Here is a 27,761-nt window from a genome sequence, read left to right as displayed (position 1 = left end):
AAATAGAACCACATGTAGATAATCAAATGACCTTTGACAAAGGAGCAAAGGCAATACAATGGAGCAAAGATAGTCTTTTCAAGAAATGGTGTTAGAAGAAGTGTACATCCATATGTGAAAGAAAGAGAAAATGAGAGAGAGAGAGAGAGAAAAGAAAGAAAGAAATCTAGACATAAATTTTACACCCTACACAAAAATGAACTCAAAATGTTAGCATAGGCCTAAATGTAAAATGCAAAACTAAAATAGGCCTAGAAGATAACATATGAGAAAATCTAGATGGCCTTGGGCTTGGTGATGACTTTGTAGATACCTTACTCAAAGCTCAGTCCATGAAAGAAAAATTGATAAGTGGGATGTCATAAATATTAAAAATTCCTATGAATTTTTGTCAAAAACACAAAAAACTTCTGTGAATTTTTGTGAAAAACACTGTTAAGAGAATGAAAAGACAATCCGCAAGCTGGGAGAAAATCTTTGCAAAACACTTATCTGGTAAAGGACTGACTGGTGTCTGATTTCTATACAGAACTCCTAAAACTCAGCAATAAGAAAGCAAACAGTCTAATTGAAAAAGGGCAAAAGATTTGAGCAGACACCTCACCAGAAAAGATATAGAGATAGCAAATAAACTTATGAAAAGATACTCAACGTCACATGTCATCAGAAAATTACAGAATAAAACAATGAGATACCATTGCACATCTCCTAGAATGGCTGAAAGCCAAAATGCTGACAACACCAAGTGCTGGCAAGGATGTGAGGCAGCAAGAGCTCTCCTTCATTGCAGGTGGGAATGCAAAATGGTGCACCCACTTTGGAAGACAATTTGGCAGTTTCTTACCAAACTGAATATTCTCTTACCATATGATCTGGCAATTACACTTCTTGCTACTTACCTAAATGACCTGAAAACTTGTGTTCACACACAAAAACCAGAGCACGAGTGTTTATTGTAGCTTTATTTATGATCGCCAAAACTTGGAAGCAACCAAGATGCCCTTCAAAGAGGTGAATGGATAAGCAAACTGTGGTACATGGGCACAATGGAACATGATCAAACCATGACGAGAAAAGAGCTATTATACCATGAAAAGACATGAAGGAAACTGAAGGGCATACTGCTAAGAGAAAGAGGTGAATCTGAAAAGCCAATATACTACATGATTTCAAATATATGATGTTCTGAAAAGGGCACAAATAGAGACAGTAAAAAGATCAGAGATTGCTAGGGGTGGCGGGGGGGAGGTTTGAGGGAAGGATAAATAAATAGAGCACAGGAGATATTTAGGGCAGGGCAACCATTCAGCATGATACTGTAGTGGTTAGTATATGGCATTATACTGCTAACAAAGTCCATAAAATAAAACATAAAAAATGAGTCCCAATGTAAATAAGCTATAAACTTTAGTTTAAAAAAATGTAAGAATATTGGCTCATCAATGGCAACAAAAGTACCACACTAATGGAAGATGTTAATAGCAAGGAAACTACAATGGGGAGATAGAGGGAATATGGGAATTCTTTGTACTTTCCATTCAATTATTTCTGTAAACCCAAAACTGCTCTGAAAATAAAGTTATAAATTTAAAAATTCACCAAGCAGTATATATAAAATTCATGCAGTTTAATAAAAAATAGAAAAGTTGAGGTGCCTGGGTGGCTCAGTGGGTTGAAGCCTCTGCCTTCGGCTCAGGTCGTGATCTGGGGTCCTGGGATCGAGCCCCACATCGGGCTCTCTGCTCAGCAGAGAGCCTGCTTTCCCCTCTCTCTCTGCCTGCCTCTCTGCCTACTGTGATCTCTGTCAAATGAATAAATAAAATATTTTTTAAAAAATGGAAAAGTTGTGTTTAAAAGAAAAAAAAAAGCTACTCAGGTAATTCCCAGAAACAAAGACAACCCAGAGCTTTAGGGACTAAACCTGGGAATTTGATTTCTCTTTTCTTCTGTTTTAACTCTCTGATAAGTAAACAGGTTTTCTTTACATGTCAGAAATAATGACGTTCCCCACTCCCTCCACCCAAAAGGACCTAGACTGGTATCTGAGGCTGGTGACAGTGTGGAGAATCTGGGATACTTAGTCAACAGAGAAATTTTACTGAACCCCTGAACAATAATGACCCATGTTACATGATAGCAAACAATGGGCATTACTGTTGCCTACAGTAAGGAGATAAAAGGGGAGCCTAATGAAATGTTAAAAAACTGAACTTAGAGAAGTCTGGGTGGCTCAAGTCAGTTAAGCGTCTGCCTTCCTTCAGGTCGTGATCCCAGGGTCCTGGGGTCGAGTCCCATATTGGACTCCCCACTCAGCAGGGAGCCTGCTTCTCCCTTTCCTACTCACCTTGCTTGTGCTCTCTCTGTCTGTCAAATAAATAAATAAAATCCTTTTCAAAAACCCCTGAACTTATTTTCAAATTGTAGATTCATGTGCCATTATTCCTGAGGTATTTTCATTGGGTATAGGATTCTGGGTTGACAGTTCTTTTCTTTGAGCACTTGAAAAACATTGTTATTTCATTCTGACCTCCATGTTTCTGATGAGAAATTTGCTGTCATTTCCATTGTTTTTCTCCCATAGGTGAGGTATACTTATATAAAATTAACAGACCTTTTAGAATCTCTAGCAGTAAGAAAGTTTTATTCCAGCCCAAGTTAGGACGGCTGTGAGGGATACACAAACTTCACAAAGAAGACAGTGCTCCTGTAAAGGGACATTTGGTGGAGAGTTATATACATCTTTTTACATTAAAATGTTACAAATTATCAGACAAAGGACATTTCAGAAAGTTGAAGACCTTAAGTTTCTAGTATATGCAGGGCTGTATGGCTTTATGGGAATCAGGGAAGTTTCTTTCTTTTCCTTATATTTTGTGTTCAGAATGTTCTTTTTTGGTTATTTTAACAGAATAGATGTACAACGTGTGCTTGGGGCAGAAACAGACCCAGGATTTGAAGTTTTGTCAAGTCACTTTCACCTTGGTTAATGTTAAAGAAGAGCTTCCCTGGGAGCCCAGAAGCAGGGCCCACGAACACTGGAAGTTGAAAATTTCCTTTATCAGGTGTCAGTTCTTTCTAGGTGCTGTCAAGATTTTTCCTTCGTCTTCAGTTTCCACAAGTTTAACTATGATGTATATTGGCATAGATTCCTTTTGTTATATCCCGTTTGGGGTTCATTCAGATTCTTGAGTCTATAGGTTATGTTGTTAAATTTGGTAATTTTTTAGCCATTATTTCTTTAAGTAATTTTTCCACACTACTCTCTTTCTCCTCTCCTCCAAAACTCTAATAACATGAATGTTAGATATTTTGTGAAAGTTTCACAATCCCGTATGGTTCTGTTTATTTTTAATTTTTTTTTTTTAGTCTATTTTCTTTTTGTTGTTCAGGTTGGGTAATTTCTATTACTCTATCTTCAGGTTCACTGACTCTTTCCTCTATTTCCTACACTGCTTTTGAGCCCATCCAGTATGGTTTTTATGTAAGTCCTCCTTTTCCTCCTCCTTCTCCCCGCCCCCCCCACCGCCGCCTTCTTTTTTTAATCTTCTATTGCATTGCTGAGACTTCATTTTTCTTGAGGCACTCTAATTTTAAATATTTTTTCAAGTGTGTTTGTAATTGCTTGGTGCAGCATTTTTATTAGTGCTGCTTTAAAAGCTTCAGAAAATTCTAACACCTCTGACGTTTCACTGTTGGCATCTATTATTTGTCTTTTTTTCATTCAGTTTGAGATCTACCTCATTCTTGGTATGACAAGTGGTTTTCAAACAAAACCTGGAATTTTTCATATTATATGATTCTGTATCTTATTTAAACCTTTGGTTTTAAACGTTGTCTGATACCACTCCAGCAGGGGAGAAGGGTTGTTACCCTGTTACTGCCACGTAGTGGTAGAAATCTAGATTCCCTGTTTGGCCTGATCTGACAGTGGATGGGAAAGAAGAGCTCCTCATTACTACTGGGTATAGACAGATGTTCCAGCTCTCCACATGGTCTGTAAATGACACTGTGGTAGGTTTGGCCTCATTATTCCTGGGTAGTGGTGAAGGTCCTGACTCCCCATATGGTAACCACTGACAATATGAGGAAAGGAGAAGGCTTGTTACTGGTGATGGAGATGATAGTCCAGGCTCTTTATATGGGCTTCTCTGATACCACCCAAGCAGGGGTATCAAGGCATCTCATTTAACTTGAGGGTAGAAGTCTAGGTCCCTACTCAGCCTTTGCTTCTTGGGTAGCCCACAGTTTTATCTGAGATATTTTGCTGGAGTAGAGCAGTCATTTTCTCAAAGTTTTTGATCTTCCCAGGCTTTCCGTTCCTTCCTGTTTTGCCTAGTGACAGCAGCCTTTTCTTGAAACTTTTGTTGTTTGTGCCTATCAAGAGTTCCTGAGTTGTTAGATTCTTTAACTTTAATTCTGTAATATATGAGGCAAAAGAAAAATCCAAAGCTCTCATCATCAACACAATACGGTACTGGCACAAAAACAGACATGCAGATCAGTGGAACAGAATAGAGGACCCCAAAATGGACACTCAACTCTGTGGTCAACTATTCTTCGACAGAGCGGGAAAGACTATCCAATGGAAAAAAGATAGTGTCTTTGACAAATGGTGCTGCATGGGACAGCCACATGCAGAAAAATGAAACTGGACCACTTTCTTACACCATACGCAAAAATAAACTCAAAATGGATGACAGACCTCAATGTGAGACAGGGATCCATCAGAATCCTAGAGGAAAACACAGGCAGCAAACTCTATGACTTTGGCTGCAGGTCTCTCTTGTGTTCCCTCTCTCACTGTCTCTCTGTCAAATAAATAAATAAAATCTTTAAAAACAAAACAAAACAAAACAAAACTACTCACTAAATCTAGCCCACAAAAAAGGGAAAAAGAATTAGTTTCTACTTCTTGAAGGGAGGAGTGTCAAAATTCTTGTGGACATATTTATTTATTTATTTATTTTAATTCAATTTAGTTAATTTATACAATAGTATTAGTTTCAGGGATACAATCCAGTGATTCTTATAACACCCACTGCTCATTACATCACATGCCCTTCTTAATGCCCATCACCCAGTTACCCTGTCTCCCCGCCAACCCCCCTTTCTTCTTGTTAGACATGTCTCCAAAGGCAAGAGAATCAGAAGCAAAAGTGAACTATTGGGACTTGATCAAGTTAAAAAGCTTTTGCAGATCAAAGGAAACAGTCAACAAAACTAAAGGCAACCTACAGAATGGGAGAAGCTAGTTGCAAATGTCTTATCAAATAAAGGGCTAATATCCAAAATTCATAAAGAACTTATCAAACTCAATATCTGCTGTGCCTGGGTGGTTCAGTTGGTTAGATATCTGCCTTCAGCTTGCATCATGATCCCAGGGTCCTGGGATTGAGCCCCAGGGCTGGCTCCCTGCTCAGCAGGGAGTCTGCTTCTCCCTCTCTCCCTCCCTGCTGCTCATACTTTCTCAAATAGAAAATTAAAAACAAACAAACAAACCTCCAAGACCAAAAAAAAAAAACCAAAAAAAAAAAAACCCCTCAACATCTGTAACTGTCCCTCAGAACAATGTACTGACCAAACATGCTTGAACATGTACCAGCAACAGGCCTCTGGGGGAGAGGATGATATACATCCTCGAAGCCAAGCAGCAGGGAACGCCCAGCCCACTCAGCTCAGGGTGGAAACCTGCCTGCTTCTTTTTTCTTTTATCTCCCCTTCTCCAAGAGATCACCCGGAGTTAATTAGATGATTCCTTTAAGTGTGTTTCCTCAACCACAAATCCTATACTGCTTGATCAGACACATCTTGTTTATCTATAATTTCCTTGACTCCTTTGTTGATTGTTGTCTTGTATCTAATAAATATGGGACCGAGGAGTTGTTCGAGGTGGCAGGCAGTCTTCTCAACTGCCAACCCCTGCTCCCGTTCTCTTGAAGCTGACATGTTTGCGCCTCATTCTTCTCCTGTGCACTGTTGGAAATCAGCAAGTGGCTGTTGGAAAGCAGCAAACACCCAAAAAGCAAAAAATCCAGTCAAGAAATGGGCAGAAGACATGAACGGACATTTCTCCAAAGAAATGGCCAACACTTGAAGAAATGCTCAATATCACTTGGCATCAGAGAAATACAAGTCAAAACCACAATAGGATACCACCTCACACCAGTCAGAATGACTAATATTAATAAGTCAAGAAACAACAGATGTTGGCAAGGATGTGGAGAAAGGGGAACCCTCCTATACTGTTGGTGGGAATGCAAGCTGGTGCAGCCACTCTGGAAAACAGTATGGAGGTTCCTGAAAAAGGTAAAAATAGAGCTACCCTATGACCCATCAGTTGCACTACTAAGTATTTATCCAAAGGACACAAACAGTGATTTGAAGGGGCACCTGCACTCCAATGTTTATAGCAGCAATGTCCCCACTAGTCAAACTATGGAAAGAGCGGAGACATCGATGGACAGATGCATGGATAAAGATGTGGTGTATGTCAATGGAATACTACACGGCCACCATAAAGAATGAAATCTTTCTGTTTGCAATGACATGGATAGGACTAGAGGGTATTATGCTAAGTGAAATAAGCCAGAGAAAGACAAATACCATATGCTTTCACTCAGATATGGGACTGAAGAAACAAAATAGAAGAACATAGGGGAAGGGAAGGGAAAATAAAACGAGATGAAAACAGAGAGGGAGGCAAACCATAAGAGACCCTTCACCCCAAGAAAACAAGCTGAGGGTTGCTGTGGGGGGAAGATTTGTGAGGGGATGGGGTAACTTATTGATGGGCATTAAGAAGGGCATGTGATGTAATGAGCAATGGGTGTTACATGCAACTGATGGATCCCTGGGTTGTACCCGTGAAACTAATAACACTGTATAAATTAACTAAATTGAATTTAAATAAATAATAAATAAACAAACAAACAAATAAATAAATCCACAGGAATTTCGATGTTCCTCCCTTCAAGAAGTAGAGACATGGGGCACCTGGGTGGCTCAATGGATTAAGCATCTGCCTTCGGCTCAGGTCATGATCCCAGGGTCCTGGGATTGAGCCCAGCATCGGGCTGTCTGCTAGGCAGGGAGCCTGCTTCCCCCTCTGTCTCTGCCTGCCTCTCAGCCTACTTGTGCTCTCTCTCTGTCAAATAAACAAATAAAATCTTAAAAAAAAAAAAAAAAGAAGACTAATGCTCTTTCCCCTAATTGTGGGCTAGATTTAGTGAATAGTTTTTTTTTAAGATGTTATTTATTTTTTATTTATTTAAGATTTTATTTATTTATTTGACAGAGACAGAAACAGTGAGAGAGGGGACATAAGCAGGGGGAGTGGGAGAGAGAGAAGCAGGCTTCCTGCAGAGCAGGGACCTGAGCTGTCAGGCAGACGATGCCTGAGTCACCCAGGTGCCCCTGGTAAATAGGTTTTAACTAGTCTCCCTCCTCCCCAGTTCTATGCAACCACTAATCTACTTCTGTGCTATTTCCAGACACCTCATATAAGTGGATTTATATAGTATTTGGTCTTTTGTAACTAACATTTGCCACTCAGCATAATACTTTGAAGGTTCATTGATGTTGTTGCATGTATCAGCACTTTATTCCTTTTTATTTCATTGTATGGCTATACTACATTGTATGGATAAACGGATATAAAACGTTAATGGAAATTTTGGTGTTTCCACTTTTTGGCTGTTTTGCTGCTACATAGTTACGCTATGTAGTTCTGCTACTACAAACATGTGTAAACAAGTTGCTATGTGGATATATTTTCATTTCTCTTGGGTATATACCTAGGCGTGAAATTTCTGGGCCACACGGCAAATCTATGTTTAAGATTTTGAAAAACTGTCAAACTGGACAATATTCCCTCATCCACAAACATGAGATATCTTTCCATTTATTTAGGTCTTCTTTAATTTCTTTCAACAAAGTTTTGTAGCTCTCAGTATACAAGTTCTTCATCTTTTTCATTAAATTTATTCCTCAGTATTTATTCTTTTTGATGCTATTATAAATGGAATTTTCTTACTGTCACTTTTAGATTGGTCATTGCTAGTGTAGAAGTACAACTGATTGTTGTATATTGATCTTGTATCCTACAACCTTTGAACTTGTTTATTATTTCTAATAGTTTTTAGTGGATTCCGTTGAACTTGTTTATTATTTCTAATAGTTTTTAGTGGATTCCTTAGGATTTTCTATATACAAGATCATGTCATCTGCATGGTTTTACTCCTTCCTTCCCAATCTGGAATTTTTTTTTCTTGCCTAACTGCCCTGGCTAGAACCACTAGTGCAGTGTTGATTGGTAGTGGTAGGAACAGACATCTTTATCTTGTTCCTGTTTTTAGGGAGCAAAGATTCAGTCTTTTACCACTACTAATGTTAGCTGTGGGCTCTTCATAGATGTCCTTTATTAGGTTGATTTGGATTATGGATTTTGCTGAAACATGTATTTAAATCATATGCTACCAGAGCAGTGTAGAGTGTCACTTGGCTAGTGAAACTAGCCAAAAAATAAGCTTTCAAATCCACATGATTTTTTCTTCTAATCTTGTTTTATTAGGCATTTTTGGGGCAAAATCATATGATAATTGCATACCTCATCTGAAGCCTGGTCCTTTCAGTATCCAATTTTGGTAGAGAGGTTTATGAAAACACACAATATACCTGTCCAAAGCCAAGAAAAATTGAAAAGAATTCAAACATTTTTGGAATCTCTCAAAGAATATCAAATGGGATCTGATTCAAATTCCAAGAAAAAACTTTAAAAATATTTCTTTCTTCATTCCTATCCCATTCAGTCTCCCACAGGAACCCCATTCTTTTTTCCCCATTCTCTGCCTTTCTGTATCCATTCATTATATCACAAATTGCCCATGTGTAACACATAGGCCAGTCTATGCCTGCATTTAATTTGATAAAACATCTTAAACACAAATTTAATTAGTTGTTAAGATTTATAAATTAGGAAATGACACATAAAAATCTACATATCTGGGGTGCCTGGGTGGCTCAAAGGGTTAAGCCTCTGCCTTTGGCTTGGGTCATGATCCCAGGGTCCTGGGATCAAGCCCCACATGGGGGGGGGGGCTCTCTGCTCAGCAGGGAGCCTGTTTCCTCCTCTTTCTCTGTCTGTCTGCCTCTCTGCCTACTTGTGATCTCTGTCAAATAAATAAATAAAACCATTAAAAATTTTTTAAAATTTACGTATCTGATTTCCCTTTAAAATTTTGAGTTTGTGAAAAAAAAATTGAGTTTGGCAAAATGTGGCCTGCACTTTACCACTAAATGGTAGTGAATAGTGGGTATCTCCTTCAAATATGACATGTCCTCGAATTTGCTGCAGTCTTTACCACTCCCAACAGTATTACACACGGCCAATTTTACTATTTATAATACAGGCTTAGCTTCTGTAGATACTGGGATTCATGACCTTTTAATGCCATCCTTTCCAATGTATATTAATCACACTCTCTCAGATTCCTTCCAGTTTTGCAACTTTTTCTATTTACTATACTGAGCAGTAAAACAAAAGTTCTGAAAGGATCCTTTGACAATTGTCTAGAGTCCAGAGATAAGCTGTGGCCTTTTGGGCCCTATAAGCATATGAAAATTCCTGTGGAGATCTCTATCTGATGAAAAGGAGGGGGAAACTCAAATCAGGGGTTACACTAACTTTGTATATGGAAGACCTTTCAGGGAAGAAAAGCCCATCTCAGAGAGAGAATAAAAGGGAAAAGCCCTGGGCAATCTGTGCCTATTGTTGTTATAAAAGTAGTGATTTACAATATAGGTCTTTCTGGAAAAAGGAAGAGGGGATGGAGAAAGAAACAGATGTTACAGACACATCAATGGGACCTATGAAAAGCAATTACAATGCCAATGACTTAATATAAATGATATACATACCTCAACTGATGAATTAAGAGCTGTTACTTTCTCTGGAAGTGGCTACTTGACTATAGGGGAAAAAAAAACCCCAACTTGCACTTATTTCAGTCTGTTTCTTCTCTGACCTTTAAATCTTTATTTATATTTCTTAAAGACCTTAATTATCTTAGAATGACTGGGACAACTTTGCAGTATTTAACATTTACTACAATTAATCTTCTTTCTAAAGCACGAGAACTCCCATCCTCTTCAATAGTGACAGATTCCATTAACAGGTCAACCTAAAAATAAGACTACAAAAATCAAAAGCTGCATTTGAAATACATGTATATATGGCTGGGTTTTTGGATTACATTTCAGTAATCCTCTACCTAACAAGAGAATGTAACAATATGTATATGATTCACAAAACAGAGTGAAGGCTGATTTCCCAAATATGGTTAAATAATTGGCCTCAGTTTCTTTTTAGCCAGTAATTGTTAAAAAGCAGATCTACTTAATAATAATAATTAGTTTCTGATTCATTACACTATTATGATGTCAGATGGAACCCAATAATTTGGACCACAGGTTAGCATATTAGACCTCTATGAATTCATTAAAAATAAATAGGAAAATTATATTTTATCATTTGTGTTCATATTTCCAGACTATTTGTTTTTTTCTTTAAGATTATCTATTTTTGAGAGAGAGAGAGAGAAGCACAAGTGGCACTGGAAGAGAGAGAAGGACAAGCAGACTTCTGGATGAACACAGGACTCGACATGGGGCTAGATTCTAGGACCCCAGATCATGACCTGAGCCAGTCAGATGCTCAACCAACTGAGCCACCTAATGTCCAAGCTTATTTGTGACTATTTGATATGTGAAATGAAGTAAACAAAGTGTGTACTTAAACACATACATATGTAGACTCACAACAGTTAATAATACGAAGTGCTCAGCTTGTCAACACAAAATGAGTAATCTTTTATAATTTCTCAAAGAAAGAGTTTTATTCCTTCTCAATTTAGGACAGTTGCCCAGATGCACAATCTTCATAAAGAAGACAGTGCTCCAGGGAAGGAACATTTAGTGAAGGATTATATACATTGTTTGCATAAAAAATTACAAATCATTAGATAAAAGACATTCCAGAAAGAAACAGACTTTATCTTAAGTTTAGTAGATGGAGGGCTTCATGACCTTAATCTTACAGGAACCAGGGAAGGTGTTTTGGTTTTTGTTTATTTGTTTGTTAACTCTTTTCTTTATGTATAACCTCCTTTTTAGGTTATTTATAAACAAAGCAGATGGACAATATGTGCTCAGGGCAGAAGTAGACCCCATGCTTTGAGATTTTTGCAGACTCTGGTAGTTGTTAATGTATGCTTTCCCTGAGAACCCATGAGCGGGCTCAGAAATACTGAAAGTTGAAAATCACTAATACTGTGTCCTATAAAGCACCTTATAGTGCCTTGCCTCACCAACAGTTTGAGATTTAGAATACTGAACCACTTCCCACCCCCCAGCCCCGTCTTTAGCATACATTTGGCCAAAACTTACTGCTCCACAAGGGGCCACCACACCGGAGTCTGAAAACTCTAAAGCAGCCGATCCCATTGGTTGCAAACACCAGGGACAACAAATGTGTAACAGGTGGTGACCTGCCCCATTTTTCCTGTCCCAGGTCATGGGCCCTGTTCCCCACTACCAATCAAAGGTGCATTGGATTTCGTTTCTAACAACAAATCCCCATGAACCTAGAAATCCTCTGAATCCACAAAGAAAACTCGAGCTTGTGAGACAAGGAAGATTCCCTTCATTTAGGGCTCAAAGAACTATAAAAAGTCTCACCAGAAAGGTGAGCCTACAGAAACGGGAGCACAGTGGACTCAAAACTCTACCCAGTCCTTGGACGACGGCCTCCGGGCCGCTCCTGCTGCGGTGCTCACGCTACCACTGCCGCCCTCCGTCCGGAGTCCCTAGTGCATTCCCTCTTTCTCGGCTCTCCTACAGCTCCGCGCCCGACTTCCGCTCGAACTTCCCGCGCAGGGAACCCACCAATCACAAACGTCCTTCCTGGGGCCACGCCCCCCCGCCCCCGGCCCGGGGAGCCGAGTCCAATTTCTCGTACACCCCCGCCCGCCCTTACGCACGCTGCGCGCGGACGCCGGCCTCTGACGCCGTCGTCGCCCCGGCGCCGCGTCCCGCCCTGGCCGCTCCCGCGGACCGTTGGGCGGCCTGCCCAAGTCCCTCCTTCGGGACCTCCCCTCACCCCCGAACCGCTCTCGCGGCAGCGACCCATGTGGGAGTTCAGGCTCCTGCGGTCGCCGCCGCCGCTGCTGCTCCTCCTGCCGCAGCTCAGCCTCGGAATCGCCGCGTCCCGCTCGCAGGCCGACACCATGAACCTGGGCGGCGGCGGCGGCGGCGGCGCGCGGTGCTCCTCCTCGGCGGAGGGGCGCCGGCCGCAGTGCCTGCAGCTGGCCGCGGTGCCGGGGGCTGACCCGCAGCGCAGCAACGAGCTGCTCCTGCTGGCGGCGGAGACGGCAGGGGAGGGACCGGAACGGCGCGCCTTGTCTGGGGAGCGGGCGAAGGAGGAGCCGCAGCCAGCGCGCCAGCATCACGTTCTCTACTTCCCCGGGGATGTGCAGGTAACCTGGGGGCCTGCCTGGACACCTGTTCCCTCCCCGTTGCATATGCGAATTCCCTCAGTGTCTCCCGTGCACTAGTGCCGGGTTCCTCGCCTCCCCTGAACACACCCACACATGCGCTCCCAGCGTGGCTCTTGAGTTACTCCCCGAAATCCAAACCCGCCCCTGCCACGCCCCTGACCCCCTGCTTTTGGAGCCCCGGAGGGCAGGTGTCCTTGGAGGGTTACGACCGACCTCGGAAGAGCCAGCTGTTCGTCCGGGCTTGGGCGGGGGTGGGGGTGATTTTGAGACCGAACAAATGAGGCAGGCACATCCGTGTGTTCGTGCTCTAACTTGGTTTCTCCGAGGTGCGCGCGCGTGCATGTGTATTAGGAGACGGGATGGCTCTCAGATTAGCGCGCAGTGTTCCGAAAACGCTGGCAGTGACTTAAAAAAAAAAAAAAAAATTTTTTTTTTTGTTTTTTTTTACAAGGATATGACACTTTCAGTAACCCTAGAAAAGGCAAAGGGGGTGGGTGGAAGAAAAGGGTCATTAATTGCTAAGCGTGTCAGTGTTTTGTGCTCACCTAAACTCTGTACTTTTGTACGTGATTTTATCTTTATTATTAATTTTATATCTTCAAATATTCGTGGATGTATTGCCCTGCAAAGCTGGGTCTTAATGTAGATCTTAATCCAGAACCCTGTTGCCTTATATGGTAGCCATTAGTTATATGTGGCTATTTAAATTAAATTAATAAAACCAATTCCTCAGTTGTACTAGCAGCATTTCAAGTGCTTAGGAGCACCTGAGGTCTGTGTGTGCCCTAATGGACAGCGCAGATACAGAGCATTTTCACAGAACATTTCCATCATCACGGAAAGTTGTTGAGTAGTGCTGGTGTGGACAAGGAAAGCTCAAATGTGGCTAGATGTGTTTCTTCTACTGTGAAACAGTATTAGTTTATTGTTTTTGAAATTGTTGCTTGAAAATGATACAGTTACAAACTTTGTGCCATGTGTCCAAAGATGATTAAGATATATGTAGTTTTTTTCTCTTGTTCTTAGAATAACTAACTGGGTTGATGGCTGATAACAACTATGTAAAAACTAGTATTTGGATTTAAGAGAAGATACTTACTCAATTAATGCTGGGTTGCTCAGTGTGGGAAAACAGGATGATATTACTCATGGCCACTTGCAGAGATCTGAGGTACAGCTCGGGTGTGCATCTGTAATGATGATGATGGTGATGATAGTAATGGTAACTAACCTTTATTGAGCACCTACTAAATGTTTATAAAGTGTGACAACCCGAATACAATGCAGGTCTAAAAAGTCTAAATATACTTAGAGTCATATCTCCTTTTGTTTTGACATCATCCATTTCCTTATGTAGCCTGAGATTCCATTAGCTTTTTGGACAGTGATATAGTGTTTTATGCAGAGTATGAAGTGCTTTAAAAACCCAGGTCCTTTAAAGATAATGCATCAGAAGGCTTTGGCCAGATTGCCTAGGATTGAACCCTGATTCTGCACTTTTTAGCTATGAATTCTCCAGCCAATTGCGGCTATCTCAACTATAAAATAGGAATAATAATTTATAGAATATCAATGAGGACTAAATATGTGAACACCTGATGAGTGACAGTTCCTTCTCATCTTTCTGATCACCTTTTTTATTGGGTGGCCCTAGTGCTCAGTTTGTGGACTTTTCTCTTCTGCCTTTACTCCCTTAGTGATCTCTTTGAGTCTTGTAGTTTTACATTCTTCCTGTACTCTGATGACCTTCAGCATTTGTGTATCTAGCCTATGTAGATTTCTGGAACCTTAGGCTTACCCTAAGGCATGCACAGTATTTCCTTTTGGGTAATTAATAGATATCTCAAAACTAAAATCTCTGGATCCTTGCTTTTAAATCTGTTCTTCCTTCTGTCTTCCTCATCTCAGTTAATGGAAATTCTTTTTTAGTTGCTGAAGTTAGAAATCTTGAATTATCTGTTAGCAACCTCTCTTTCACACTCATACCTCCATCAACAAAGTTGCTTCCCCTTCTAGATCTTTCTGGAAGTGATCAGATGAGTCCGTTTAAAAGTAAGTCCAATCATGCTACACCGCTGCTCAAAACTCTGCAGTAGCTTCCCAAATCACTCAGAGTAAAATCCAGAGAATCTTGATGTTTTGAAGGGCTCTTCACTGTCTTCACCTTTTCCCACTCTGTTGCTTTTCTGACTGTCTCCATTTTCTGTTCTACTCTGCCCTAGCAGCAGTATTCATACTTTTCATGGTAGATACACTTTACCTCAGAAGCTTTGCACATACTGCTCCGAAAATCTTCCTGCAGATATCTATAGGATTCATTACCTCATCTGTTTGAGTCTGTTCAAAAGTTGCCTTCACAGTGAGGCCTTTTCTGACCACCCTATTTAGTAATCAGATGTATCCACAAGATCCCTATTAGCTTTTCTCTTTTATTTTTACCCATTTCATTTACTGTATTATTCATTTTGGTTTTTGTCTGTCTTCCAGCACTACAGTATAAGCTTTATGTCTGTTTTTTTCACTAATATATCTATGTGAATAGATACATGCCACTGAATGGCATGTAGTAGGTGTTCAGTATGTAACTTGTTGAATGAATGAATGAATGAATATATGTAAGTTGCTTTGAGCAGTGCTCAAAGTGCTTGATCAATCTTGGCTATTATATGAAATGCTTTGGGCCCAGATTTCCTCATCTGTATCTTCGTACTTGATTCTTATCATCTTCATGTTCATCCTTGTGGAATTTACTGTTAAATACAGCTTGTCTTATCAGTATATCGAATCTTTTATAGAACCATTGTTCTGGTTATATCATATATAGAGTAAATAAGCATACTTTGTGTATCTTTATTCTTATTTGGAGAAATACTGAACAGAAGTGGGCCAATAGAACTTTGTAAGGTACCATTAGAAAATTTACCTCATGTTAACACCAATTTATTATTTGGTATCAGATCTAGTTGTCTGTACTTTTAAATTTTAATTACCATTGCTTTCTTTTTTTTTTTTTTTTTAAGATTTTATTTATTTATTTGGCAGACAGAGATGACAAGTAGGCAGAGAGACAGGCAGAGAGAGAGTGGGGAAGCAGGCTTCTCGCTGAGCAGAGAGAGCCCGATGTGGGGCTCCATCCCAGGGATCACGACCTGAGCCAAAGGCCGAGGCTTTAACCCACTGAGCCACCCAGGCTCCCCTTACCGTTGCTTTCTTGATGTTCCTTTTGCAATCATTTTTTTCTTGTTATGTGTCCTTTTTTATTCTGTACTTGTTAGGTTTTTTCATTTGAGTTAATAGGCAAGCTGAGAACATAGTAATTCATATTTCTTAAGGTACTTTGATTTTTTTAATCCATCAGTAATGATTTTGGAGGGGGGAGTCAGGATTTTTTTAAATAGGCGCTTTCCAATTTTCTTGAGTTATCTTGCTTTTAAAAGCCTCAGGATATAAAATTAGACTTCTCTCTCTTTTTTAAAGTATAAGCTTACACTTTGATGAATTTTGACAGATGTTATAATTATGTAACCAATGCCACAGTCTTAAAACATCTCCATCACCCTAAAAGGGACCCTCATGCCCCACTTTTGTCTCTTTTCTCAGCCCCAGGCAACCAGTGACCTTTTTTTCACTATTGTTTTACCTTTTCCAGATTTTCATGAATTTGGAATCATAGTATGTGGTCTTGTGTCCGGCTTCTTTCCCTAGAATATAATGCTTTGAAATTCATTCTTACTCTTGCCTGTATCAATGGTATGTTCCTTTTTATTGCTAAGTAGTTTTCTATGTATGGATATACAATTTGTTTACTCATTTAGCACTTGGTGAACATTTGAGTCATTTTCCAGTTTTACCTTTAAAAAATTTTTGTTTTCCCTAAAGGCTAGGATATATAGATGATTGTGCCCTAAGTGTATGTCCTGGACTCTTTTTTCTCCTGTGTCATGCCTTTACTACTCACACTACTGCCACACTCAAACACTCCTGAAACTTAATATGTGGGTTTTCCCCCATACCAGGTGATGCTCTGTGACTCCAGCTGGGCATCCTAGTACTTAATCTGACAGTATCTACCCGCGGTTATTGTCACAGTTCATAAGTTAAGGGCTCAGTCCCATAAGACTGTCCCCCATTTCAGATGCCATTTGCAAGTCCCAGGTTGTCACCTGTGCTGCTGCTGACTGGTTATAAATTGGGATGGCCATGATACCCTCCTTGGGTTCAGTTAATCTGCAAGAGTGACTCATAGAACTTAGGGAACGGTGTGCTTACTGTTTTACTCACTATGAAAGGATGTGATAACGAATACAGATGAACACCTAGATGGAAGAGATACATACGGTATGTGGGAAGGGGTGTGGACCTTCCAAAGCTTGCTCTCCGAACACCACTCTCCTTGCACCTCTGTGTGTTCACCAACCTAGAAGTTAGTAGAACCCATACTTTGGGGATTTTTAATGGAGGCCTCATTGCATAGTCACTGCCAATCATTAACATCCATTTCCAGCCCCTCTTTGGGGAATGGAGAGTGGGACAGAAAGTTTCAAACTTCTAATCATGTCTTGGTCTCTCTGGTTGACCAGTTCCCATCCAGGAGCCCACCAAGAGTTATTTCATTAGAAGAAAGTTGTTCCTGTCACCCAGGAAATTCCAAGGGTTTTAGGAGCTCTCTGCCAGGAACAGGAGCAGATAAAAATATATGTATTCTATTATTTCACACTTGATCTTGTGCCCTGGGGCTTTCTGTGCTCATATCAGGCATCCTTCTTAGGCTGGATCCTGTTTTAGTCCTTCTAGCTTGCCTACTTGGGATGTCTACTTTATGCTCAGCAGAGGCTCCCCCTCCCTCCTTTTTTCGATGGAAGTACAGCTCATATCCAATATAGTTATCCTTGCTCTGCTATAAGACTATAACGCCTAGCTTGAAACTTAATCACAAATGTTTCCAAACCGTTGGAGACACATGCACATCAGGTTTTGCTAAGAATCTTTTATACCCTTACTTTAGAAGCGGTATGGGGTGGGCCTGTAAGTTTTTGCAGGTCAGTAAGCATCTTCCTGTGAAATGAGCACCTTAAGCTCTCCAAGAGATTCTTTTGCCACTTGCTTCACTGGTGATGAGAAGCATCATACCTCCCCCCCTCCAAGCATTCCGCACTACATTACATTCCCAACTGGGATGAAAATTCTCAAACGGAAATACTCTCTTTCTATCGCCTTACCCTCTTCTCTAGAGTGGCCCTGGGTAATAGCCAGAGTTCCAGAAACAGTTTTGGCCAGCTGTTAGCGAGTCCTAGGGGATGTCCTGTGTTTCTTTTTAGAATATGGGAGTATTTATCCACTGTTTTGGGATCTGGGTTTTGATCTGGGATCAGTGACTATTTTTATATTTCAGTGCACACAGTTCCTTAGTATAAATTAAACATTTTTCCCTTCTGATCATGTAACCTGGAACTAATCAAAGAAAAGATCAAGTTTTTAGATTACCTCCTATGTGGTAGAGGCTAAGCTGAGAATTGTAGACTCTTGAGTTCATTTTGGCTCATTAACTAAATAACTATAATAGAAATATAAATAACTATAATAGAAATAACTATTTAGTTTCTAGCACCTCAGTTTCCTTAGCTATACGAAGCATTTAGATGAGCGCTTTGAGATCTAAGTTCCTGTTTTAATTTTATATCACAAATATGAATGTGCAAAGGGCAGTAGCAGAATCCATAAAAAGTTAAATGATAGCCTTCTGGGAGTAAGTATTTTTTAAATATATATGACAAACTGTTAATATTAATGAGATTATGAACTGTTAAGAAGGACTTGAACATCCAACTGGGAAAATTTTAAAGGACATGAACAGAGGATTAACAAAAGAAAAAAAAAGAAAATTGTCAATAAACAACCAGCTTAGGAATCAAAACATGCAAATTAAATCAAAAGTAAAGTATTTTATCACAGTAGTGAAGGTTTTTAAAAAATTAATGCTAATAGCTAGTGTGGGTAATGTGGGTAATACTTTTTATAAAAGTATAAATTCTTTTATACTTCCAGTGAGAATGGAAATTGAAATTAATCTTTTTGATGGGAAGTCTAAAAATTATGCATATCTGTATTTATTGATTTGGAATCAAGCCTGTAATATATTACTAGGGAGAAGTAAGAATGCTGTCTTAAATACATATTTACAAATGTGTATGTATACTGAAGAAAACTGGAATGCTAGACTCATTTTAATAATGATTATTTCTAATTGGTGGTTTTATGGATGACTTTTCTGTCTTCCTTATACCTTTGTATATAAACTAAATTTCTGTAGTTAGTATTACTTTCATTAGTTTTAAGATTTTTAATAGAAAAATATGTGTATTATTAAAAATCAAGTTTATTTAAGGTTATACGTTGAAAAGTATAACCTTTTCATTCCGGTCTCTCCGGTTCCCATTTCTCTTTCCCAACGCTACCGCTGTTGCTGATTTATGTGTTCTTCCACAGACATTCTGTGCTGATGCACACTTTTTTTTTTTTTAAGATTTGTTTCTTTATTTGAGAGAGTGAGAGTGCACGCGCAAGCTTGCATGTACACGCATGCGCACTCAGGGGACGTAGTACAGAAAAGGTGGAGTCTGACTTGGAGCTGATCTCAGGACCTGAAATCATGACCTGAGTGGAATCAAGACACGGACCCTCAACTGATTGATCCACCTCAGTGCCCTGCAAACTTTTTTTTTCTTTTTTCTTAAAAAACACATAGCATACAAGGTTTTTTTTAGCCCTTATTTTTATAATGCATATGAGTACTCATAGTCTTGGTTCATTCTTCTGAAACAGAAATAACCTTATACACGCTTATTTATTTATGCATATATGCAAGTATATCACTGAGATAAATTCCTAGAAGTGGAATCACGAGGTCAAAAGAGAAGTACATGTAAAATTGTTCAACAGAGATAGTATATGGCTGTTAGAAATAAAGGAAAATCACAACTCTGTTTCTCTTTCTCTCATACCCTATATCCAGTCAATCAGCAAATGCTGTTGACTCTACTTTCAAAATATAATCAGAGTCTGACCACTTCTTACCACTTGAATTTCTACTACCACTCTTGTTCAAGCCGCCTTTTCTCGTCAGGATTATACTTCAGGAACCTTCTACTGGTCTTCTGTTTCAGCTCCTGACCCTTCAACATAGGAGCAAGAGTAATCTTTCAAAACAAATTACATCAGCCCTGTGCTCTGAGCAAAGGCCAAAGTCCTCACACCTCCCCCTCTCCCCAACAATCTCTCTGGCCTTGGCGATTATTTTTTTTTTTTTTAAGATTTTCTTTATTTGACATACAGAGAGAGAAAGAGTGCACAGGCCAAGCAATGGGGGCAGGCAGAGGGAGAGGGAAAAACAAGCTCCCCGCTGAACAGAGAGCCTGATGCCCAGGCTCCATGACCTGAGCTGCAGGGATGCCTAACAGACTGAGCCACCCGGGTGCCCCCACTTTCTTTTTGTTCCTACTACAGGAGCTACTCCAGTCTCACTGCTGTATCTTGGCTGTCCCAGACATACTTCTGCTTCAGGGCCTTGCGGTTCCTTATGCCTGAAATAGCATGACTGACTTGCTTGGTTCCTTCAGGTACTTCTCAACTATGGTATTATTGGAGACCACCCTGGGTTTCATATAATCTTCTGTCCTTTCTAAAACCTTGTATCTCTTTTGCCCTGCTTAAAAAAAAAATTATACTCCATTGCATTCATTTATTTACTTTTATTTTATTTTTTTTCAGTGTTCCAAGATTCATTGTTTATGCACCACATCTGTTGCTCTATGCAATACGGGCCCTCCTTAATACCCACCACCAGGCTCACGCTTCCCCTACCACAAAACCCTGTTTGTTTCTCAGAGTCCACAGTCTCTCATGGTTTTTCTCCCCCTCTGATTTCCCCTAACTCACTTCTCCTCTCCATCTCCCCATGTCCTCGAGGTTATTCCAGGTTATTCCTTAGGCTCCACAAGTAAGTGAAACCATATGATAATTGACTCTCTAATTGACTTATTTCACTCAGCATAATCTCCTCCAGTCCCATCCATGTTGATACAAAAGTTGGGTATTCATCCTTTCTGATGGAAGCATAATACTCCATTGTATATATGGACCACATCTTCCTTATCTATTTGTCTATTGAAGAGCATCTTGGCTCTTTCCACAGTTTGGTGACTGTGGCCATTGCTGCTAATGAAAATTGGGGTACAGATGGCCCTTCCTTTCACTACATCTGTATCTTTGGGGTAAATACCCAGTAGTGCAATTGCAGGGTCATAGGGTAGCTCTATTTTTAATTTCTTAAGGAATCTCCACACTGTTTTCCAGAGTGGCTGCACCAACTTGCATTCCCACCAATAGTGTAAGAAGGTTCCCCTTTCTCTACATCTTCTCTAACACGTGTTGTTTACTGTCTTGTTAATTTTGGCTCTTCTAACTGGTGTGAGGTAGTATCTCAATTTTTTTTTTTTTTAAGATTTTATTTATTTGACAGAGAGATCACAAGTAAGCAGAGAGGCAGGTTGAGGGGTGGGGGGTGGGTAAGCAGGCCCCCGGCTGAGCAGAGAGCCGGATGCAGGCCTCGATCCCAGAACCCTAAGACCATGACCTGAGCTGAAGGCAGAGGCTTAACCCACTGAGCCACCCAGGTGCCCTCGATGTGGTTTTGATTTGAATCTCCCTGATTGCTAATGATGATGAACATTTTTTCATGTGTCGGTTAGCCATTTGTATGTCTTTTTTGGAGAAGTGTCTGTTCATTGTCTTCTGCCCATTTTTTGACGTGATTATATCTTGTGTGTATTGAGTCTGAGGAGTTCTTTATAGATCTTGGATATCAGCCCTTTGTCTGTAGCGTTATTTGCCAATATCTGCTCCCATTCCGTGGGTTGCTTCCTCGTTGACTGTTTCCTTTGCTATGCAGAAGCTTTTGGTCTTGATGAAGTCCCAAAAGTTCATTTTCTCTTTTGTTTCCTTTGCTTTTGGAGACATGTCTTTTTTTTTTTTTTTTTTAAAGATTTTATTTATTTATTTGACAGACAGAGAGCACAAGTAGGCAGAGAGGCAGGCAGAGAGAGAGAGAGAGAGGAGGAAGCAGACTCCCTACTGAGCAGAGAGCCCGATGCGGGACTCGATCCCAGGACCCTGAGATCATGACCTGAGCCGAAGGCAGAGGCTTAACCCTCTGAGCCACCCAGGCGCCCTGGAGACATGTCTTGAAAGAAGTTGCTGTGGCTGATGTGGAAGAGGTTACTGCCTATGTTCTCCTCTAGGACTTTGATTGATTCATGCCTCATGTTGAGGTCTTTTATCCATTTCAAGTTTATCTTTGTGTATGGTGTAAGAGAATGGGTCGAGTTTCATTCTCCTAGTTGTCCAGTTTTCCCAGCACCACTTATTGAAGAGACTGTCTTTTTTTCCACTGTATATTTTTTCCTGCTTTGTTGAAGATTAATTGACCATAGAGTTGAGGGTCCATATCTGGGCTCTCTACTCTGTTCTACTGGCTGTCTTGGTGATCACAGCTTTGTAGTAAAGCTTGAAATCAGGCAATGTGATGCTCCCAGTTTTGTTTTTCTTTTTCAACATTTCCTTAGCAATTCGGGGTCTCATCTGGTTCTATACAAATTTTAGGATTGTTTGTTCCAGCTCTTAGAAAAATGCCGGTGGAATTTTGACAGGGGTGGCATTGAAAGTATAGATTGCTCTAGGCAATATAGACATTTTAACAAACTCTCTCTTAGCAGATGACATGATATTTTATATGGAAAACCCAAAAGACTCCACCCCCAAACTACTGGAACTCATATAGCAATTCAGTAATGTGGCAGAATATAAAATCAGTGTATAGAAATCAGTTGCTTTCTTTTACACTAACTGTGAAAATATAGAAAGGGAAATTAGAGAATCGATTCCATTTACTATAGCACCAAGAACCATAAGATACCTGGTAATAAACCTAACCAAAGAGGTAAAAGATCTGTACTCAAGGAACTACAGAACATTCGTGAAAGAAATTGAAGAAGACACAAAAAGATGGAAAAGCATTCCATGCTCATGGATTGGAAGAATAAGCATTGTTAAAATGTCTCCATTGCATTAGCCACCATCTTAATATTTTATGCTGCCTGTTAGCGACTTGTGGCTATCGATCACTTGAAATGTTAGTCTAATCAAGGAGTTCAGTTTTTAATTATATTTAACTTTAAATTTAAGTCTAAAAACTGATAGTTCAGTTCCTAAAAAACTTTTAAGTATATTTGAACAACTTGAATATGTGAATCTACTTTTTCAGCTGTAAATTTTATGAAATCTAAATTCAGATCCAGTAGTTCCAATGAAAATTTACCATTCAAATTGAGATGTCCTTTAAGTGTAAACACACACAGGATTTCAAAGACAAGTAGTTTCACCTGTTAACTTCTTACTTTGTAAAATGTAGCTACTAGAAAATTTTATGTGGACCATGTTATATTTCTGTTGGACAGAGTTGCTCTGTTTACTTTGTATCTCTGTACTAGAATGTAAGCTAGAATGTTTACTTTGTATCTCTGTACTAGAATGTAAGCTCTGCGGGGGCAGGGATGTAGTCTGTTCTAATCCATACCCAATCAGTAGGTATCCAGTAAATCTCATAGAATAAATTTGAAAGATTTTCCCCCTTTTAAAAATAGCTGCTGTGAATATAAATAGAAAGGAAAAAAATTTATATGCATTTCCTAGAACCTATACAAAAAGTTATTAATATATATAGAATGCTCCTAAATAAACAAGATCCAAATAAAAAAGGTCCAAAGTTATGAACAGACACAAATAGAAACCCAGATGGCTAATAAATATATAAACAAATTACAATGTCATTCAAATCTTCAGTAAGTCCAAATTAGAATAAGCTATCCTTTGCATAAGAAATTGAATGAAGATCTAAGAATTATACGTAACCTCTCTGGAAGACAGCATTGTAGTCTGTAGAACTAATCTTAAATTATGAGTATTCTTTGACCCAGTTTTTCCATTTCCAGGAATTTATTTTTATTTATTTATTTTTAAAAGATGTCATTTATTTACAGAGAGATAGCTGGGGAAGGGCCAGAGGGAGAGAATCTCAGGCAGGCTGCCCACCCACCACAGAGCCCATGCACGGCTTGATCTCATGACCCTGAGATGATTACTGGCACCCAACTTAACTGCCTGAGCCACCCAGGCGCCCCATATCCAATAATTTATTTTTATTGATGTAATCATAGATGTATAAAAAGATTTTTCTAGAATGTTCATTGCAGTTTTGCACACTTTTGACCCTTGAATAATTTAGGGTTTGGGGACACTAACTCCCACACAGATGAAAATCTACATGTAACTTTGATTCCCCCAAATCTTAACTACCTGATGGCCTGTTGTTTACTGGAAGCCTTTCTGATAATGTAAACAGTCAATTAACATATCTTTTGTATGTTCTGTGCATCATATGCTTTATTCTTAAAGTAACATTTTTCTTAAAATATTATTATACAGGCACCTGGCTGGCTTAGTTTGGTGGAGCATGGGACTCTTGATCTCAGGGTTGTGGATTCAAACCCCACCCCGGGTGCAAAGATTGTTTAAAAATAAAATCTTAAAAAAATGTTATTAAGAAAATCATAAGAGAAAATACATTTACAGTATGATTACTTATAGGAAAAAACTCACTTGTAAGTGATTTGCACAGTTCAAAGCCATGTTCTTCATGGCATTTTAAAGTTCTGGATTGGTCGAAACTCTGTTTAATAAACCAGGGTTCTGGGATCAAGCCCCACGTCAGGCTTCCTGCTCATTGGGGAGCCTGCTTCTCTCCCCCTCTGCTCTTACATTCTCTCTCCTTCTCAAAAAAAACAAAACAAAACAAAAAAAAAACCCAATTTTTATTTTCAGTTAATGTGTTAAGAATAGGAGATTTTATGTATACTAAATAAAATTTATTTTAAAATGTAATCCTTTTAAAGTAAGTTTTATTTTTAAATTTCTACTGTTTGGCTGTATCTTATAACCTGTCTTTTGAGAGGTTATAAGGATTTTAGGTTTAAACTAAGAGATTATTTGTTTAGAGTCTTATTATCAGAAAGTAATGATGGATTTATAGTTTCCATTTCTAGTACATTAACCATTAGTCATATAACATCCCAATCTCCTCTGCAATAAAAATAGGAAACTATACTGTGGAAATAATTTTATATAAATGTGTATTTAATGCTTGTTTCATCTTTCTTACCTTTCAGAATTACCATGAAATTATGACCCGTCATCCTGAGAATTATCAGTGGGAAAACTGGAGTCTAGAAAATGTTGCCACCATTTTAGCCCACCGGTTCCCTAATAGTTATATTTGGGTGATAAAGTGTTCCCGAATGCATTTGCACAAATTCAGCTGCTATGACAATTTTGTGAAAAGTAATATGTTTGGTGCTCCAGAACACAATACTGACTTTGGAGCTTTTAAGCACCTTTATATGTTATTAGTTAATGCTTTTAATTTAAGTCAGAACAGTTTGTTATCAAGGAAGAATGTGAAAGATTTGAATAAGGACTCCAGAGCATCTAACTGCAGATCCAGTTCTTCTCACACTACTAATGGTTGCCAGGGAGAAAAAGAGAGGACCTGTGAGAAATCTGATGAGTCCACCGTGAGTTTTTACCCACCATCACTAAATGGTGCTTCTTTTACTTTGATTGGATTCAGTAAAGGTTGTGTTGTTTTGAATCAATTGCTTTTTGAATTAAAAGAAGCCAAGAAAGACAAGAACATAGATGCTTTTATCAAAAGCATAAGAACAATGTACTGGCTGGATGGCGGTCATTCTGGAGGAAGCAATACTTGGGTTACTTATCCAGAAGTCTTGAAAGAATTTGCACAAACAGGGATTATTGTTCATACCCATGTAACACCTTACCAAGTATGTGATCCAATGAGATCTTGGATTGGAAAGGAGCACAAGAAATTTGTTCAGATTCTTGGAGATTTTGGTATGCAGGTGACTAGCCAAATTCATTTTGCAAAGGAAGCTCCTTCCATAGAGAATCACTTCAGGGTTCACGAAGTATTTTGAGACTGCAAGAATATTAATGTACGTGTTCAGTGGAAGAGCAAAAGCACTTTGAGGGTTATAAATTCAGATAATGAGATATAATTCATAGATGCACTGTCAGTTTTTGGGGGTAGGGGTGGGGGGAGGAAGCACACATTCCTAAAATGAGTGTAATGTGCAATAGTATTCCTTGCTTGTGAATGTGAACAGTTTTTACTTCAGAATGGGTTAGAATTAGTTCATTTGCAAAGTAAAAGATGGTCAAGGAGGATCATCCTAAAGAATGAAAATTACGATATAGTCCTTAGAAAAGGTAATGAAAATTGTTATTGTTGGAAGTAGTTTATTTTCTGAGTACTGTTTGGAACTAATTTTGGTGACACTAACAGTAATTAGTTATTTGGCACTCAAAACTCCATTTCTCGTCAAATAAAGCAAAGGCACACTGATGTTTTCCATAATTGTAAAATTAACTGTACCCCTGCCTCTTATGTTTTATAAACTCCTAGTCATTCTTTAATGTGCCACCAAGTTTTTTTCTTAGGAGTCAAAATATATTTGTTTCCAAATTTCCAAGAACATGCAGTAGTGTATAGTTGGTTTTTAAAATCATTACACTTGAGGACTATGGCTTAATTTTTGACAACTTTTTGGTTTTTGACTCTTGGCCAAAAACCAGTTCTTTTGAAAAATTGTTTTAAACTGAATGTAATTAGGTATATTGGGTAAAAATACCCTACAGATTTTTATCATATTGGACTTTTGAAAGAGATCAGCTTAGGTGAAATAAATGTGTAACACTTTATTTGTTACTGCTCTATTGAAAAGGAGACAGATTCTATAGATCTAAGTCAGTGTTTCTCCAGAAGCATGATTTTATCTGCCAAAAGAAAGCAGCTCTCTTTGGCCAAAATGCAAAATTATATTGCTATAAGAAAAGTTACAGGGAAAGTTTGAAGACACAAATGATTTAATTTTGGCTCAAAAACTGAATTTGCTTAACACTGCTACATAATTTGGGTGAGGTTTCCTTCTGCTTGTTTTTCTTGACCTAGATAAATATATTTTGAGAAACCAAGATCTAATGAATGTCAACCAACATTGATAGCTGTGTGATTACAATAAAAGGTGAGCCCTTTATTAATAATAATTAGCTTTTGCAGGTCATGAAATAATTAAGCAGGGAAGTAACATTGCTGCTTTCAGACTGAAAAAAAAAAAAAAAAAAGACACTGAAGCTTAATATCTTAATAACCCAGAGGACCTAAATTTATAAAATATAGAATTAAAATGTTAATCTCTTGGTTTCTTCCCAGAATTATATTTTAATGACTCTATAATATATTCCAAATATTCAGACTTATAAGAATTCTTACTCACCAAATGCTTAAAAATAACAACCCTTAATTCTATAAAGTACAGAATAGTATCTCTCAATTTTTTTAAGGACAAGTTAGTTTATATTGCTTCATTTTCTTTAAATACCTGTTTCTTTTGAGACCAAAAATTCCCAACAAGGAGACAAATCCTGATGCTAGCATTTTATTACCTAAACCTAAAGTACCATGCCTGGTTGGCTTCTTTCAGTGTTTAATAATCCTTGGTTAAATTCACGTGAATCTAATGTTAAATAGCTAAGGTAGCGAATGCACTAATGGGGGGAGGGCAGGAAAGGCACTTATTTTTATAGGATTAACTAAAATGGAAGAAGTAGAACTCTTCTTTTTGCAGAAGAGTTCACTGAAAAAATCTGAGGTATTTAAAAATCTGTGTTCTTTAGCTATCTTGTCATGTGACTGCTTACTTACATTTGTCTGTTCAATGGATATGAAGAATAACTCACTGGACACCTGGAACCGCCACTGCGGCAAAGTGAGAGTGTTGAAAGTATAAGTCTTTTCTTGAATGAAAATATATTCCAGTTGATCCATCTTCAAATAGTTTAAGACTTCAAATTTGTCTTCTCTACATTTGTTTAAAACTATTGTAAATGTTAGTGTATCCTTTTGGACTGTGCCTTTGTGTTTGTGTCAAGAGAGTCAACTGAGAAGTCCTACAGATAATGTGAAAGTTGTTACCGCCACAGCATGAATGTACAATTGTATTAAATTTAATCCGAGAAGTC

General features: G+C 38.9%; 1 protein-coding gene and 1 long non-coding RNA gene across 2 annotated transcripts; one reads left to right on the top strand and one right to left on the bottom strand.

The window, feature by feature from the left end:
• Positions 1-12,053: 12,053 nt before the first annotated feature.
• On the top strand, positions 12,054-27,761 carry C3H2orf69 (chromosome 3 C2orf69 homolog). Its single transcript, XM_059168489.1, has 2 exons — positions 12,054-12,530; positions 24,830-27,761. The coding sequence occupies exons 1-2, from the start codon at positions 12,183-12,185 to the stop codon at positions 25,655-25,657; spliced, it is 1,176 nt and encodes a 391-aa protein (XP_059024472.1). The 5' UTR covers positions 12,054-12,182; the 3' UTR covers positions 25,658-27,761.
• Positions 12,524-19,804, bottom strand: LOC131827602 (uncharacterized). The gene is made up of 3 exons (XR_009352071.1): positions 19,616-19,804; positions 13,651-13,741; positions 12,524-12,956 (listed from the first exon to the last, which is right to left on the bottom strand). It is a non-coding gene; the product is annotated as an uncharacterized LOC131827602 (long non-coding RNA).

The sequence above is a fragment of the Mustela lutreola genome, chromosome 3 (assembly GCF_030435805.1).
Source record: "Mustela lutreola isolate mMusLut2 chromosome 3, mMusLut2.pri, whole genome shotgun sequence".
Classification (NCBI taxonomy): domain Eukaryota; kingdom Metazoa; phylum Chordata; class Mammalia; order Carnivora; family Mustelidae; genus Mustela; species Mustela lutreola.
Note: the sequence above shows the minus strand (reverse complement) of the source record. Positions and strands in the feature narration are given on the sequence as shown.

Coding starts and splice junctions, on each gene's coding strand:
- C3H2orf69 (XM_059168489.1), top strand. CDS start 12,183: ATGTGGGAGTTCAGGCTCCTGCGGTCGCCGCCGCCGCTGCTGCTCCTC. Junction 12,531..24,829: donor ACTTCCCCGGGGATGTGCAG/GTAACCTGGGGG, acceptor CTTACCTTTCAG/AATTACCATGAAATTATGAC.